The sequence below is a fragment of the Vipera ursinii genome, assembly GCF_947247035.1.
Source record: "Vipera ursinii genome assembly, chromosome: 2".
Lineage (NCBI taxonomy): Eukaryota > Metazoa > Chordata > Lepidosauria > Squamata > Viperidae > Vipera > Vipera ursinii.
Window position 1 is genome coordinate 109,408,471 of NC_139513.1, and position 17,039 is coordinate 109,425,509.

General features: G+C 44.9%; 1 protein-coding gene across 2 annotated transcripts in view; it reads right to left on the reverse strand.

Moving 5' to 3' along the window:
- NOTCH3 (notch receptor 3) overlaps nt 1–16,179 on the reverse strand; it is a 75,407-nt gene extending 59,228 nt beyond the window's left edge. Inside the window, exon 1 of one of the 2 annotated variants that reach the window (XM_083356157.1) lies at nt 15,878–16,179. In XM_083356157.1, the coding sequence (XP_083212283.1) occupies nt 15,878–15,974 (97 nt within the window). In that variant the 5' untranslated portion in view covers nt 15,975–16,179. The remainder of the gene's footprint in view (nt 1–15,877) is intronic. The other variant, XM_083356158.1, reaches the window with a different exon arrangement.
- Between the last annotated feature and the right edge of the window lie 860 nt (nt 16,180–17,039).

The window sequence follows — 17,039 nt, forward strand, 5'->3', positions numbered from 1 at the left end:
AAGGTTTATAACATAGTTGACAATTGTGGGACATAAGTGTGTCTACTGCTACCACCCACAACATATTAGTTATGCGTAAGTGTCCCATGTACCGTTTCATTTCTTCAGAGCAAATGCTTAAGAGCCATGGTGATGCAGTGGTTAGAAGGCAGAATTGCAGGCTAATTCTGATTATTGCTGACTGATTCCTGACTCGCTCAAGGTTGACTCAGCCTTCCATCCTTCCGAGGTCGGTAAAATGAGGACTCAGATTGTTGGGGACAATATGCTGACTTTGTAAACTGCTCAGAGAAGTCTGTAAAGCACTGTGGAGCGGTATATAAATCAAAGTGCTATTGCTATTGCTAAGTGCTACTATGTTCACACTCTCCAAAAAAATGACAATATAACTTTATTTTACTGAGGAGCCTCTTACTTCACACTGTATAGGCGCCTCTATTCGGTCTTGGACTGTTCTAGTGGCCCAGAAGCCTTGAAATGACAATATCAAGGCAAGGACCAGTGCCACCAAAAAGCTTAGCAGAGGAGAGGCTATGTCTTCAGTTGAAGAACTGAAGAACTGTGTCAGTACTACAATGACTGATTCCACTGCCAGTTCAACAACCTGAAGGGGATTTCTTATCAGATACAACCAGAAGTTAGCCATTTATTCAGCAGTGGCTACTCCCAGAGCAACCAGTGGTCTACAAACATACAACCACATTCCCATCACTCTGCACTAGACATGAAATTCTAGACAATTCCATAGAACTGCCATAGAGAAGGATCTGCGGGGACGGTTATTTGAAAGTAGCATTGAGTTCAGAAATCTCCACAGATTTTTGCTAAAGGTAGAACCTTATCTCTTCAAGGGAAAGAGATTAACAAAAGTGGCTCCAAAAATGAAGGACTCTGAATCCCACAGTCATCCTACTCTGAAAATGCTGGAAGCAGTGTTGAGTGGGGCATGATAAGGCAATTAGTAAGTTGCCCAGCGTATTTCCTGGTAGGGCTCAGCTTAAGGGAAAGTATCGCAAATGCAAGCACCACCATCCCCTTCCAGCCGTATGAGTGGAGTGCTTAAGTGCCCTATGAAAAGATCACAAGGAAACAAAAGCCCTTGTGCAAGAGAGGTAGTGCTCCAGGCCCAGTCAATGAGGGAAATTCAGCTGAAGAACGGGACCTCGGCTGAAGCCCTCCCTCTCAAAAGCAGAGAGAAGATGGAAGGATCTGGGGCCCAGGCAATTCCCTCATTCTCAGCCATTTTCCAGAGACCCACTTGTAACAGAGTGCGTGCCCAGCACACAGATCAGTTCCAGACAATGCCTCTCCCCCCTCCGCTGCCGCCCCTTACTCCGTCAGCATGCAGAGCCAGCAAAAATGCTGCAGCAAAATGTCTCTCGGCAACTCTGTGCTCAGTCTAGAGTAAAATAAGCCCTACTTTAACTGAAGCCAAGGTGCTGCACTTTTCACCAACCCCATGTCTTTCACAACAAAGGTTACTACTAGTCACAGGGTTCTGACATTAAACACCTTGCTGGCATCTGCAGAGATTCACTCACATCCTTGTATGCAGAACAAAACAACCTATTTTCACTCTTGTTTGTAACAAGAACTGTTCCCCATGTGCCTATATTTATATACATGTGCACATATGTCCTGATAAAAGGGCAGGGGGCCTTTGGGAAGAAGTCTGTCAAAATTCCTTAAGGACATCTTTCAAATTTAGCGTCCTGCTTTTAAACATGGACACATTCTCAGAACAGTCAACCAAAAGAGACACTCAAGGATTTCAGCAAAGAATATTCCTGGCACAAGGCAAGCCCTCATTTTTCTCTACAATTTCCTCCTTTCCAGAGCATACAGCCAAATCTGAGCCAGTGGAATGCAATTCTGGATCCCTCGCTGCTCTCAAAAGTTGCAGCTTCTATCACCACACCATCTTGGCAGCCAAGATTTCAGCATACGTTACTCTTTCAGCATCCATGCATTGGGGCCTGGCTAAGAGAGTCTCAATTCTATAACCCAGTGCTGATCTCTGGGTCACAATGACTAGAGCTAAAGCCAAACACACACAGGATAGTCTACAGTGATGCACAAGTTTGAGATGCAATCATGTATGCACGAAAGTACAACATGAAGTACTGTGACACAAGAAGATACCACTTATCAGTGGACTCTTAATATTTGCAGCATTTTAGAAACCTCCATCCTGCATACCTTCTTTTCCATTAAGGTGCACCTAGCAAGACTTTAGCTGTGAAAGAATCCAGATTCCCCTCAGTACAAAGGGAAGGCTAAACCTTCACATTCAAGCCACAAATCCATTTTGACCCACCACCATTAGCTTCCCCAAAGAACCCAGAAAGTTAGCTCTTGAAAGTTCTGCCTCAGCCCATCCAGAAACAAGCAGGACAGCAATTAGGTTTCCTGCCCTTGAAAGAACCCTTGGGAATAAGAAAGGGCAGAGGTTACTCATCCAGGCAGAGATTTTACAGTCAAGTACTGAGTCCCACTGCTTTGACCACTTAATCCTCATGTCATGTTCCTGGCATGACTAAGCTAGCTGCCAGGAGCCCTTGCTTCTCACCCTCATCCCATCTATCCACCCTTTCCCCACCAGTAAGCATCACTGCTTGGGTAAACTATACACAACAGTGAAACAAGCTTCAATTCCCCTTTTCTTCTCCATCTGTCTTCTCTCCTTTGGGCAGAACCAATCCTGAAAAAGCTATCTATACTTTCCAAAGAAACATAAGAAAGAACAAGACTCTATTTTGCATCCCTTGCATTGGGAACTAATCAAGGAAACAGTAGTTAAGAATTTGGTCTGATTCATGAAAATCAGAATCTCAGGTTCATTGGGGGAGGAAGGTGGAAGGCTATGAAACCCACTTTAACTAAAGCCTCAGAAGTTAGGAGAGAGGACACATGAAACCAGTGTTTCCCAACTTGGCAAGCTTAAGATGAGTGGACTTCAGTTCCCAAAATTCTAGGAGTTGAAGCCCACTAATCTTGAACTTTCCAAGGTTGAGAAACATAGCATGTCAAACTCGCGTCGTCATGTGACATCATGCAACGTATCAGGACTTTTTCCCCATTCCTAGCAATGGGGTGGGCGCAGTTTCAGTGTGATGCATCCGGCCCGTGGGCCCATTAGATCGTTCAGGAAACCTTCACTGTGGATTAGTTCTCTTGCTTTTCCCCACAGCTAAAAAGATGAGGCAAAAAAACAACAACCCACCATGTAAATTCACTTGATTTATGTAATTAATACAACCTGCAGGTTTAGGCTGCTTTATATTGTTTATGCTTTTAAAAAACACACACACAAACACACACACAGTATAAGGAATACTTATTCAGAATGTGTCTTGTGAAGGACAATTCACCTTAGTATCAAATTTCTAATTAGTGTCTGATCTCTTAGTTGCACTTTATCATTTGCACCATATTAATTCATAACATAATACTATTATTTTAGACAGATTCTATCGGACGTGCCTTGTAAAAACAAACAAACAAAGCAAAGTTATCATTTAAACTTTCTCAAGAAGTATGTATGGGAAACAAATGCTTCCGTATCCTGATTGCAGATATTATGTCGATCCCTCACGTAATCAGGCCCTATGCCACTTAGTTTAGTTCTCGAGTAGAACTGGCTGCTCTAGCACTCTTAAGTCTAAAATATCTATCGGTTCTAATGTGTAATCGGAAAACACCTGGCAGAATCAAGAAAAAAGGAATACTTTGAATCCAAGTCTTGTTATGCATAAAAGGAAAAGCAGGGAACATTGGCCCAGAATGCTGATTTACAGGGCTTTTTTTCTCATAGAACGCTCAGAACGGAGTTCCGGCACCTTTTTTGGAGGGAACCTTGTAAGGTAGGCAAGGCAGGTTGTATGACATGTGAGAGTTCCGGCACCTTTTTCTTTTACAAAAAAAGCACTGCTGATTTATATTAATTAATATCCTCTAATCTGCTATGATGGCCATTCTACAGAGGATAGGAGAACAAGTCTATAGTTCTCAATTTAAAATCTTGCCTCATAAAGCACTTTTCTTGTGTGTTGCCTCAAATAAAAATGAAGCAAGAAAGACACAGTCACACAAAACTGTTTAGCTGTTAATCACTTGAGGTCAAACTTAGTTTTTCATTGGAAACAAAGATGTTCCAGAAGATATTTGTAATAACAAAAGCAAATGAATGCAAATAAATAAATAAATAGACAGACAGACAGACTGACTAACTGACTGACTATTTTGATGGAAGCAGACTGACTCCTTTTTACAGACATTAGTATCTTGATAACGTTCAAACCTGTAAATAAGCTATCTGCTCAGTAGTGTGGCCAACTACTAAATGTATTATTCCATAGCTATTCCATAATCACTGCTACTCAATTTTATAGAGCTGTTATTTACACTGTACATTTTTATGATGTTTTACTATATTAGTACAATAAAAACTGCTACAGCTAATAACAATTTTTCATCTTCTCAAAGTAATGTGCAGCTATCCTTGTTCACTGCCAAATCCTTATTCAAAATGGGAATTTAGCTTTCTAATTTGAGCTGTATATTTCTGGTAGAATACAACCTAACAATCTCTAATGCATGCAGTTGGTGCAAGAAAACATTAGTATAGAGATTTAACTCCTACCTATAAACCACCAGACTTAGGAACTGAATATGTGCCACATGTGAACTCCTTTTGCATAAGCATCAAGTAGCCTCTGCTTAGCTGGGACTATCTCATAGTTTGTAGAGCACATAGATTGCCCTCTAAGAACATAATAATGCTAGAAGAAAACGTAAGACATAGCTTTGAAAAATACAATGACACTGAGCTACAATTTCTCCAGGGTACGTCCACTGTGTCTCTCAGTGGACACATTACACTGTGTAACGTGTCTCACATTACAGAATTTACCACAAAGCAAGCAATGAATATTCAAGTCACCTATGCAATGTTAAGCACGAAGCCATCCATCCATCCAATTGTGTGACAGACAGCATCAGAGAGAGAGATGTCTTTATACCTACTGGCTTGAGCAAGATAATCATAAACACATTGTTCAAAGTGGAGGAGCAAATGAAGTAACAAATAAGATGAGATTCCTCACTACCAAGGTCATATTAAATGAAAACCAACAGTGTAATTTCAATAAGTAGGTAGACAGGCTGATTAAGGTTTTTAGGTCACTATAGCACATAGCACTGAGTAAGTTCATCAGTGAGCTTTGAAAGATGGCCTGCCCTTGATACATTATAGATTATGCAACTTTAGCCTTGTTGTCAGGCTTACCTTACTATCCCCACTGTGTACTTCAGAATTAACTCTTCCCGGATAGGCAACCAAAACATTTCATTTACACCTGAGTGTTTCAGTTGCAACACAAAAGGAAGGTATGAAGATTGTAAAGGTTGCTACACAAGAATGAGATGGAGTTTCACTTCCAAGAAACATTAATCTTCTGCTACTACCACAAAAGATGTCTACAGACACCAAAATTCTAGTCATGAAACAGCTGTTCCCTTTCAGGAAAAGGAGTCAGCATCTGGATGGAGTGGCTGCTAGCTCAGAGCACATCATGCTCAACAAACCTCTATTATCTATGTCTTGGTTTTTTTTCCAAAGAATGCTGAAGGAGCTCATGGAATTCCTTAGTGAGAAGATCCAAAGTCGCCAGATAAGGTGCTTTAAAAGATATCTTGCTTATCGCTGTTGATACTCTGCAGTATAAGTGAACTTTTCAATATAAGTAAATACTGAATTCACTGTTCAGTGTGGTTGTTTTTGTTCTACTTGCAGCATTTTATATTCTTCCCAATATAAAAAAGCAATTTACACGTGTGTGTTTTTAAAAAAAATGTATTAGATTTATATTCTCCCTTTCATTCAGGAACTCAAGTGTTCCCTCCTGCCCACCTCAGGGACCTTGCTAGGTAGGGTAAGAGAAAATATCTGACCCAAATTCACCCAGTAAGTTTCCACCATACTGAAGGTGGACCCTGAGTCAGGTCTCCCAGATTTTTGGTCAACAATTTAGCCACAACATCACACTAGCTCTGTTCAATTGTTTAAAAATAAAGTAACATAACTAGGGCTGTTTGTAAACTTAAGGAAGGGCTGGATAAATACGTTTTCTGCTTCTAGTGGAAGTCCTCCACAATAGGGGCCATTTAATTTCTCTTGGTCATTCATTCCAATTATTAGGATTAACAATAAACAGTCAATGGCCGAGACAATGCCATTGCTGGAATAGGGTTCAACAACACAGAAAAGTTTTCAGGACAGCGGTAGATACCGTAGTTTGAAAACCATACATTAATACAATAAGCATACTGTATGCTATTTAGCACAGCTTCTCTTTCTCAAAGATACCTCCTAGACTACAGAACATCTGTCAAAAATAAATTTCCAACCCTGAATGAGTCTTCCAAAATTCCCCATTTTCTTTTTAACGCTCAAATGACACAGGATGTGCACACCACCCACATGTCTTAGTTACCATGTTGGGTGTGGTTAAGTGATTTCAGCTCCTTTTTGGCTGCCACTTTTAAACAGGGCTGCATATATTTGTTACAAAAAAAATCCAGATTCTATGCCAGAGTACATTCCACTCTGAGCCAAAAAAAAAGCCTGTCCCAAAATATGATTGTAAAAGTGAGCAAATCTACATATGTTAATTATATTGTGTAACTTATTCTTAGTCGTGGTGAAGACTAATTGGCACCACAGTGCAGAGCAAACCACAATTCCTCACCAAAGGTTTTTTTTCATTGGTTTTTCAAATGTCACCAACCTTCGCCCCTCCTTACCTATTTTTATAGCTATAAAGGGCTAGAAGACTGCTTTAGAAAACAAGGTCAGAACTGATTAAATACATTTAAAATATGATTATTGAACAGATAGATTTTTGCATCAAATACAAACTGTTATGCTTGCATAAAACACATAAACAAGACAGAGCCTCCACTTTAAGATATCTGGGGGGAAAACTGTATGAACCCTCAGCACAGGATTAAAAAAAGAAAAAAAATATTTATTTATTTATTATTATTTTATTTATTGATGGGATTTATATCCCGCCCTATCTCCCGAAGGACTCAGGGCGGCTAACAACAAAACATATAATAAGTACAGAAATCAAGATAAAAATAAAATTGAAATCATCTGTGCAATGAATTAAAATTAAAGAAATTAAAAATAAATTAAAAATTCTAAATATAAATTAATTAAAATGCTTGTCAGTCCAGGTCAGCCTGGTGGAACAGGAGTGTTTTGAGGCCGCAGCGAAAGGATTGGAGGTTTTGGGCCATCCGAAGCTCAGGGGGGAGCTAATTCCATAGTGTTGGCGCTCCCACAGAGAAGGCCCTCCCCCTGGGGGTCGCCAGCTGACATTGCCTAGCTGACGGTACCCTGAGGAGGCCTTCTCTGTGTGAGCGTACTGGACGATGGGAATTTGTTCCCGGCAGCAGATGGTCCTGCAGGTATCCCGGACCTAAGCCATGTAGGGCTTTAAAGGTAAGTACCAGCACCTTAAATCTCACCCGGAGGGCAACTGGTAGCCAATGCAGCTCACGCAGGAGGGGTGTAATATGGGAGTATCGGGGAGCTCCCATCACAACCCGTGCAGCTGCATTCTGCACCAGCTGAAGCCTCCGGGTGGTCTTCAAGGGCAGCCCCATGTAGAGAGCATTACAGTAATCAATACGGGAGGTGACGAGTGCGTGGGTGACTGTACGTAGGGCATCTCGGTCCAAAAAGGGGCGCAATTGGTATATAAGACGAATCTGTGCAAATACCCCCCTAGCCACAACTCCAATATGATCTTCAAAACTGAGTCGTGAATCTAGGAGGACGCCCAGATTGCGTGCTCTATCAATGGGAGGTAACATCTCTCCTCCTATAGTCAGAGATGGAACCTCTTGGACTAAACGAGATGACGGTATGTACAGCCACTCAGTCTTGGCCGGGTTGAGTCGAAGCCTGTTTTCTCCCATCCAAATCCGTACCGCTTCCAGGCAACGGGACATCACATCGAGGGCATCACTGGGTTGGTTCGGGGTGGAGATGAATAGCTGGGTATCATCAGCATATTGATGATATTTCACCCCGAAGCTACGGATGATCTCTCCCAGCGGCTTCATATAGATGTTGAACAGGAGGGGCGAGAGCACCGAACCCTGAGGCACTCCACAATTAAGAGGCCTAGGGCTTGACCTCTGCCCTCCTGCCAACACCGTCTGCGAACGGTCCGAGAGGTAGGAGGAGAACCACCGCAGAACGGTGCCTCCCACTCCCAGCCCCTCAAGACGACGCAGTAAGATACCATGGTCGATAAAATATTCTAAACGTATTCCTAGCCCCACTTTTCAATCAAAGGGCTCCAAAGCTGTAGAGTGATACATAAAAGCAAGAGAAACTCCTCTCTCAGATTTACAATCTAAGGTACCCTGACACAAAAGGAAAATGGATAGGGTGGGGAAAGCAAGCAAAATAAAACAAACCACTAATTCTTAAGGCATAAAATTCTGACAGTAATAACTACAGTGCAGCTGGACATTCCTGATCTTATCATAAATAGCTGGAATGGAATTATACCCAACATGGCAAAACAGAGAGATAACAACAAGTAAAATTCTGACCAAAAAAGGGATATGTTCAGTGAAACATCTCAAAAGAGACTGGGTCCAAATGTGCAAAGACAGAAAGTGCCCTCCGTCAGTAGCTCCAGTCTCAAAAAGGCTCAGGCTGCCTATGTTTCCCAGTGTTTTAAGGCCAATCAACACTTGCACTTATTTTCGTTAAGGCTACTATAAGTTCGAAAATGTGGGAAACTACTAGAGGGCAGGAAAGAGATACAGTGAATTTTAACTCTTTTCTGCCCTCTACTTGTTATGTTACAGCCCCTATACCAGGGGTAGGCAACCTCGGCTCTTTTATGACTCGTGGACTTCAACTCCCAGAATTCCTGAGCCATAGCTGGCTCAGGAATTCTGGGAGTTGAAGTCCACGAGTCATAAAAGAGCCGAGGTTGCCTACCCCTGCCCTATACAGTAGCCCAATTCCATGCTGCTTTTAAACAGAATGCCTAGACACTCTAAATTGGGCACCAGTTCCACAATAAGGTAGGACCCGAATATAAGCTGAGAGCTAAGAGGCCTGTTTGAACACATGCACTTGAAATCCCAAATTGATAAGAGAAAAAGGATACCGACTGAAAGTCAATACCAGAAATGAGTGAGTGCAGCAAAGCTGTATAAGGGCACCCCAAATTCTCTCCAGCTGCCTTTGCAATGCCTTTGTTAACCAGGTTGCCATGTGGGCAGAATAAAGAGGCTGAGAGTTGAATGGCCAGCTGGTTGGCTCTGGCTGCGGCCTCTGGAGAGGCTGCAGCAGGAAGGCAGCTGCTATATCTCAACAACTCTCCGCTCTAAGTACAGACAGCTTCAGTTCATAGGATCCAGAAGTGGGGGAGAGAATGCTTCCAACCCCAGCCTGGAAGGAACCCACGACTGCACCTTCCAGAAGTTTACTGAAGGCAAAGCGCCCTGAAAGAAGGATAATGGAAGCCAATTAAATAGAACCCAATCGGTAACTGGACCAAACTGACTCCAGCATCAGGGGAGATCCATGAAAGTACTCTAACAAATCTAGGAGACTAAAATGCCTACTTGGCATGTCCACCTCAAGACTGGAAAAACAAGGGAAGTTTCAAATCCCCAGAGAGAATCCTGCAATTGCGAAGCTCTGGTGACTCCTACCGCAAACCTACAGAAACATGGAAAATGTCCTTTCCTGTTTCACACAAGATATTTAAAAAGAAACAGGCATATATATGGATGAGTCTAGGGCACAGGTCTGCAACCCATGGCTCCCAGTCCTCTGCCATGTGCAGTCCAAAAAAAAAAGTGGGACTAAAAAAGTTCAACCAATCAATTCAAATATGCAGGGCAGGTGCATATCTCTCCTTGGCTCCACTCTTCAGTCAAACCCTGTTCTGTGCATGCGCGCATGTATGCGCATGCACACATATTTTTTTGTGGCTCCCAGTTTTTCCTTTTGTGAGGGAACCGGTTCCGAGTGGCTCTTTCACTGTTTCAGGTTGCTGACCCCTGGTGTAGGGGAAGCAATGACAAGAAGCATACTGAATTTAAAAACTCAATTTTACAGGTTAACATTGAAGAAATTACTGCGCAGCTTGGTTTTTAAACAAGTTAGGCCTGGCTTCAATCTTCGCAAATGAATCCTTGCTCTTTTTAATGACACAGCTGACTGAAAGGTCTTAAATGTCCAGTCCTAGACCAAATACTTTATAGAAACAGATTCCACCTGTTCTGTAAGGGTAAGACATTTTAACTTACAAAATCTCTTCTGCAGATAATAGAGTTTTCGAGGGGTCCTTGGTGCTCTCTGAGGTTGCTTGATTTCTTGCCCTAACTAGGTAACATCATCAGCGCTAGTTAGGAGTGCTGTTTGCTGTCTGTTTATATATATTCTGGGGTCTTGCCCTGTCAGTGTGGGTGGGGGCGGTCTTAGGGATTCTTTGGTTGGGCTGTTTACTAATGGCTCTGTGGCAGTTTCTTGATTGGGGTATTGTTTACCTGATTGTTGTTCTGAAGGTGACCTTGGAGTTAGTCTATACCAGGGGTGTCAAACTGCCCAGACACATCGTGACGAAACCGTGCCCACCCCATTGCTGGCAATGGGGGAAAAGCTCCAAGACGTCGTGCGACGTCACATGACGTCGCGAGTTTGACATGTCTGGTCTATGCTGATCTGAGTGCTGATTACTGGTGGAGAGGTGCTGGAGTCTTTTTCTCTTGTGGGCTGGTTGATTGTCTCTTTTGCATACTAATATAGATGTTGTTAATGTCTATGTGCCTATTGATGGCTGATTTGTCAGAGTGCCAGGCTTCCAGAAATTCCCTGGCATTTTTGGATTTGGCCTGGTCTAGGGTTGTCACATTTTCCCAATTGAAACTATTTAAACCTGTCCGTATATTGTAAAATTAAAAGAATTTTCATCATGCCTTTTGACCGCCAGTTGGTGTTCGTGGATGCGTTCTGCCAGTCTTCTGCCTGTTTGCCCTACATAGTGGTTGTTGCAGCTCTTACACTGTATGTTGTAGATGATTCACGTTTTTTCTTCTGGGATTGCTGAGTCTTTGGGTTTACTTAGGATGTTTTGAAGGGCTTTAGTTGGCTTATTTGCTACCCTGATTCCATGTGGTCTATTTGTGGTTTCTGAGATGTTCTTGATGTATGGCAGTGTAATTCTTCTTAGGCTTTGTTGTGTTGGTTGTGCTGGATTGGGTTGAGTGGCCAGGGATGAAGCTTCGTGGGTACCCATTTTGTTGGAATGTGTTATATAGATACCCCATTTCCTTTTTCTGCTGTTCCGGGTTGCTGCAGTGTGTTTGGGTTCATTTTAAAAAAGTCCTCACACAGCTTCTCTTGTGGGAGGTTGGGTTGTTGCTTTGGTAGTAGAGCACCTGGTTAATATGGGTGGTTTTTCTATAGACCTACATTTCTAGTTTTTTTTTTTAATCTAATGGAATGCAGTGTATGTCAATGTGGAAAAAAACACTGCATATGATCACATGAAATGGCTTTCAAATAAGGACTTTATCAAGCGAAGCGCTAGATCACCACATTGTTATTAGTCTAACAAAGCAGAAAATAAGAAACAGCCTTGGAAAAGACAAAATGTCTGCTTTGCAAGGAAATGGCTACATCTGTTGATGGCAACCTTAACCAAAACTACATCTGTTGATGGCAAAGGAAAATATTTTTTTTCCTTCTCAATTCAAGGAAGCTGTTCATGTTCTCAATCAGTGATTGAATGTCAGACTGGAAGAAAACGAGACGTACTGTTGAAAAGCACATCTGGGTACAAGGCAACCTTCTCATTAATGAGTCTGTTTGTTTGTTTATTTACTCAGTATTTGACTCAGAGCACCTCAAATCTTCAATAACAATAATCAGTTTAAAGAAAAAACATAATAAAACAAAAAAAAAACAATCCAAAAGAACAACGTAGAAATACGTAAGCACTATGGCAGACATGTCAAACACAAGGCCCAGGGGCCAGATCCGGCCCGCGAAGTGGTTTCATGCGACCCGCGAAGCCATCCTGGAAACAGTGAGGGAACTGCCGCCACTGCCTTGGCCCTGGCCCAGAGACCCTCCTTCTGCCAGAGACCCTCAGATCTGTCCCACTCCTGCCCAGGCCCCCATAGGCACCCTTGATGCGAACGATGTAGAGCTGGCCATGCTCACCCAGTAAGCCACGCCCATCCAGTAGGCCATGCCCACCCAGGCCATACCCACCCGGCCCCCTGAGAGCAACTGCAATGCTGATGCGGCCCTCAATGAAATTGAGTTTGACACCCCTGCACTATGGGATAAATAATGCACTGGGCCATACCAGTGCCTGGTGGGGAAAAAAAGCAGAACTTTAATGCCTTCCCAAAAGTAGCCAGGATCGAGTCAAACCAACTCTCAGGGGAGATGCTGTTCCAAAAGGAAAGAACAGCAGCAGAGAAGGAGGAGCTTATGAGATCCTTGAACTCTCAAATTCTCAGTTTGGAAGCATATCCAGATTTAGCCCTAAGCCTAGATGTCCAGATTTAAATGGCATCCTAGCTAAAGTCCAAAAACTGTAAGTGCCAGATCCATGTAATACATTTTCCTAAAACAACTTGGAAACTTTGGCTAGTCTGGATAATTGCAGCCAAGCTATTGGAACAGGATTGACTTTCCTGTGACATTTCTGATACGTGCGAAGCCCTAAATGTTCTAGGGACTACATTCTTTTGAAAGAATACACGGGGGTTAGTGTTCAGGTTCTTTTAAAAAAACAACAACTATTCTTTCTGTCCCATAAATCAGACACACAGTTTGACTACGGCAGAACTTGACAGAGGGCCTTTTCAGTGGTTGCCCCCAACAGCAGACTTCCATAGGAGAAAAGCCAACCTAGCAAATGCCGATGATCTTCTGCCAACAGGCAAATACACAATTCCCCCCCCCCAAATTGTAAACATTTAAGCTAGCTTCCTGAGGAAGTAGGTTTATATCTGGTGGGCCAATTTATTTCTTACATATTAGTTTTTGAGTTTTTAACCAAAGTTTTCCTAGTTTCCGTATTGTTGCTAACTGCCTTGAGTGCCATTTTTAGTGGAAAGGCAGAAAATAGAATTCATAAATAAATGCCAAGCTCTAGATTTCCTCTGTATAATATGGCAGAAAAGCAATCCCCTCCACATCACATCCTCCCACAGGACAATCTTCCAACCTTTCCATGACCTTTGTCTGGTTCAGCCCAGCCCACCATCCTAACAATGAAAACTTTATTCTTGCCAATCCAAACTCAGAAACTTGGCCTTCATACCACCTAGTTCTCAAGAGCCTCTATATGCTGCTTTGGCAGCTGCAGGATGAGAATCTCCCATCATTTTAGCACAAAGGAAAATTTTTCCAGAGTTATTAAAAACATTCAAGGGTGGCTCCGAGCAGTGGCTTCAAGCCCTCCTCTGCTAGAGACCGCCAGGATTTCAACAGCACTGCTTTGGAATTGCTCAACCAAGAACAAAGCCCTGTCTATGTCCAGCCAAGCAGCAAGCTGGCGGGGAGAAGAGGAGGAGGAGGAGGAGGAGGGATTCATATTCCCGGGCATCCACAATCTCCTGGCCTCATGCATAGGACGAGCCACACATTCCCACGCACTGCAGAACCAGCTGGCTGGGAACATTGTAATAAGCAAGGTCGGCTTCCCCAAACCAGTCAGGCAGCTTCATGGGAGAGTGAAACCCATGCTGAATAATAGCCCTACGTTCTATTTACCTTTTGCAGCAATTATCTCATCCTTGGCATCTCGCTGCTGCACAATTCATGGGCCAAAGCAAGTTGCTGCATGACACCCAATTAAATCATCTTATCTCCTGCTTGCATCTCAGTTTATTCCCAGAGCACAAATTGGAGAAAAAAGTATGAGTGAGCATGTGGGGGGGGGGAGAAGAGAAGGAATAGATTTCAGGGCACAGACTGAGCCACAGAACTCCCAAGAAGCCTGAGAACTAACTGGCTGCCTCAATTGCTAAGCAGTGCACTCCCTACTTTGACTCCAAGATGCTACTTTACAGCCAAGAGATAGCAACTTATAGGCCCGGCAGAAAGAAACCTGGTACCTTTGGGCCCGTAGCACTGGCTGGAGTGAGTCCGTGGACAATTTTTACAGAATTCCTTGTAGCAACAATAAAATTGTGTAGTCCAACAGAATGTGAAGGAGGGAGACAAGGGGTGACAGCTGCTACTACATCTGCTCAAGCCATCACCAAGCCTCTTTTCACTATCCTGTAAACACAAGGCAGCAGCACAACGTAACAAAAGCACCACCACCAAGATCATTTCATTTTAATCTCAGGCATAAAAAATGGGGAGGGAGGAAGTCTTAAAATCCAAACTATTCCTCTCATTCATAATGGCTCCCATCACAAGAAAATGCAAATTCTCAACAGTACTTAATATGCTAAGATCAGCACATCTGTCTACGTACACACCTCTTCTAAATTGTTCACTCATAAAGCAAAGTAATTAAATTACACCACTTTTTCAACTTACAGAATATATTGAAACATATGCTCACCAAGTGGGTTAAGTTACGTAACATGCTAAATAATGAAAAATTAAACTTAACACTAATCAAATTCAATATGTCCTGTGATTGCATTTGTTAACTGTTTAGCTGATCCAGTTAAATATATCGTGTGAACGCTGCCATTCCGGCTAGTATATTTTTCTCCTATCCAGACAAATGTGTGGGTAGCAGGCAACTACACAGGCCTAATATGCATCAATTGCACAATCCTATTTATTATTCTGAATAGTCTTAATTGAATGCTTCTAGTTCCTTATCTGTACAGCAAGCATCCCATTCCCCCTTTAACCGTTTTGTGAACGCAAATATACAGAACTCTCTTCTTGACGTGCATACAAGATCGCTAAACTCCAGGGGGAGATTAGAGAAAATTGCAAATCTCTCCCCACCACCACCCCCCTCCCGGCGTGGTTGCGGAATAAGATTTCATTTGAAAAGAAAGCTGGCTACAGCAAGGACGGAGTGGAGCCAAATCCTACGTCCATGCTCCACTTTTTCCAGCTGCTCCAAGTTGAGAAGCTGGAGCTGGCTGCAAAGAAAAGTTTGCTTTAAGTAAATAAAAAGTGTAAGATTGTTTCCCTCGTAGCTCAAATCAGTGCCGATGAAATAACGCCGCACCAAACCCCCCCCCTCACCGCTCCACAACCGGTCCAGCTAAATCGCTGCCCCCTCTCCCTCTTTTCCCCAATCTGGAATTAAACAATGATCGTTTATTTTCTTTGTGGTCGGACTCCAGCAAACTTTTTCCCTCCCCTTCTTCTCACGGGGGGCGGGGGAGGAAGGAGGGAGAGAGGGCAGAGAATTAGCTGAGAACAAGGGAAATAACTTCAGGGACCCCCGCATCTTCCCCGGTCCTGGGAAAGAGCGCTCTCAACTTTCCGAACGGCATCTAGAAGGACCCGGCGAAGTTCTTTCAGAAGTTTGAAAAGAGGAAACGAAGAGGCCATGATCTTTCGTGCCCAGAAAAAAACAAAACAAAACGAAAACGAAAAACCAGAACGGCTTCGTCCCAAGTCTCCTAAAACAGCGTTTCCCAACCTTAGGAACTTGAAGATGCGTGGACTTCAACTCCCAGAATTCCCCAGCCAGCATAGCTGGCTGGGGAATTCTGGGAGTTGAAGTCCACGCATCTTCAAGTTCCTAAGGTTGGGAAACGCTGTCCTAAAAGTCCGGATGGAAGGGGACTCCCACACCCGATCGGAACCGGCACCCACGAAGCTCCTTACCTGCCCCTAGTGCCAGGCCGGCCAACCAGGCGACCGCCAGCAAGCCGCAACCCAACCATGCCCGCCGAAGGCCTGGGAACCGGGACGCCGAGCCCATTCCCCCCAGTTGGGTCTCCACTCCGGCTGCCCCCTATAGATCCATGGAAGGGGCTAAGCTGAAGCTCAGGCTAGGGCCAGGCAGCGAGGCAGCCAAAGCTCGGCGCCGCCTCCTCCTTCCCCGGACCCTGGGAAACTTCTCGGGAGTTAGAGCGGGGCGGAGCGACCCTGCCGCCCGGGGGCGGGGTCCGCACCCAAGCCCGCCTGGCCTGGCTCGGCTCGGCTCCCACGCTCCCTCTTTCCCTACACCCCACGCCTCTGTTGGGCGGGGAGGGGGGGAGGCGCGGAGGGTGCGTAAAGTCAAAGACGAGTCTGGCGCTTCGCAGGGCAGCGCTGCTTCCTCTCTCTCTCTCTCTCTCTCTCTCTCTCTCTCTCTCTCTCCTTCCCGCTCTTTGGAATTCGGGGGAGGGGTGGGGGGGTTCTGGCTTTGTGCCCCATTACGCAGCCCCGGGAACCTCTGGATGCCTGGAGGGGCACGGGCGGGGTGGGGGTGGGGGGGGGTTCTGGCTTAGTGCCCCTTTACGCAGCCCCGGGAACCTCTGGATGCCTGGAGGGGCACGGGCGGGGGAGAGGGGGTGGGGGTTCTGGCTTGCGCCCCTTTACGCAGCCCCGGGAACCTCTGGATGCCTGGAGGGGCACGGGCGGGGTGGGGGTGGGGGGGGGTTCTGGCTTAGTGCCCCTTTACGCAGCCCCGGGAACCTCTGGATGCCTGGAGGGGCACGGGCGGGGGAGAGGGGGTGGGGGTTCTGGCTTGCGCCCCTTTACGCAGCCCCGGGAACCTCTGGATGCCTGGAGGGGCACGGGCGGGGGAGAGGGGGTGGGGGTTCTGGCTTGCGCCCCTTTACGCAGCCCCGGGAACCTCTGGATGCCTGGAGGGGCACGGGCGGGGGTGGGGGTTCTGGCTTTGTGCCCCTTTACGCAGCCCCGGGAACCTCTGGATGCCTGGAGGGGCACGGGCGGGGGAGGGGGGTGGGGGTTCTGGCTTTGTTCCCCTTTACGCAGCCCCGGGAACCTCTGGATGCCTGGAGGGGCACGGGCGGGGGTGGGGGTTCTGGCTTTGTGCCCC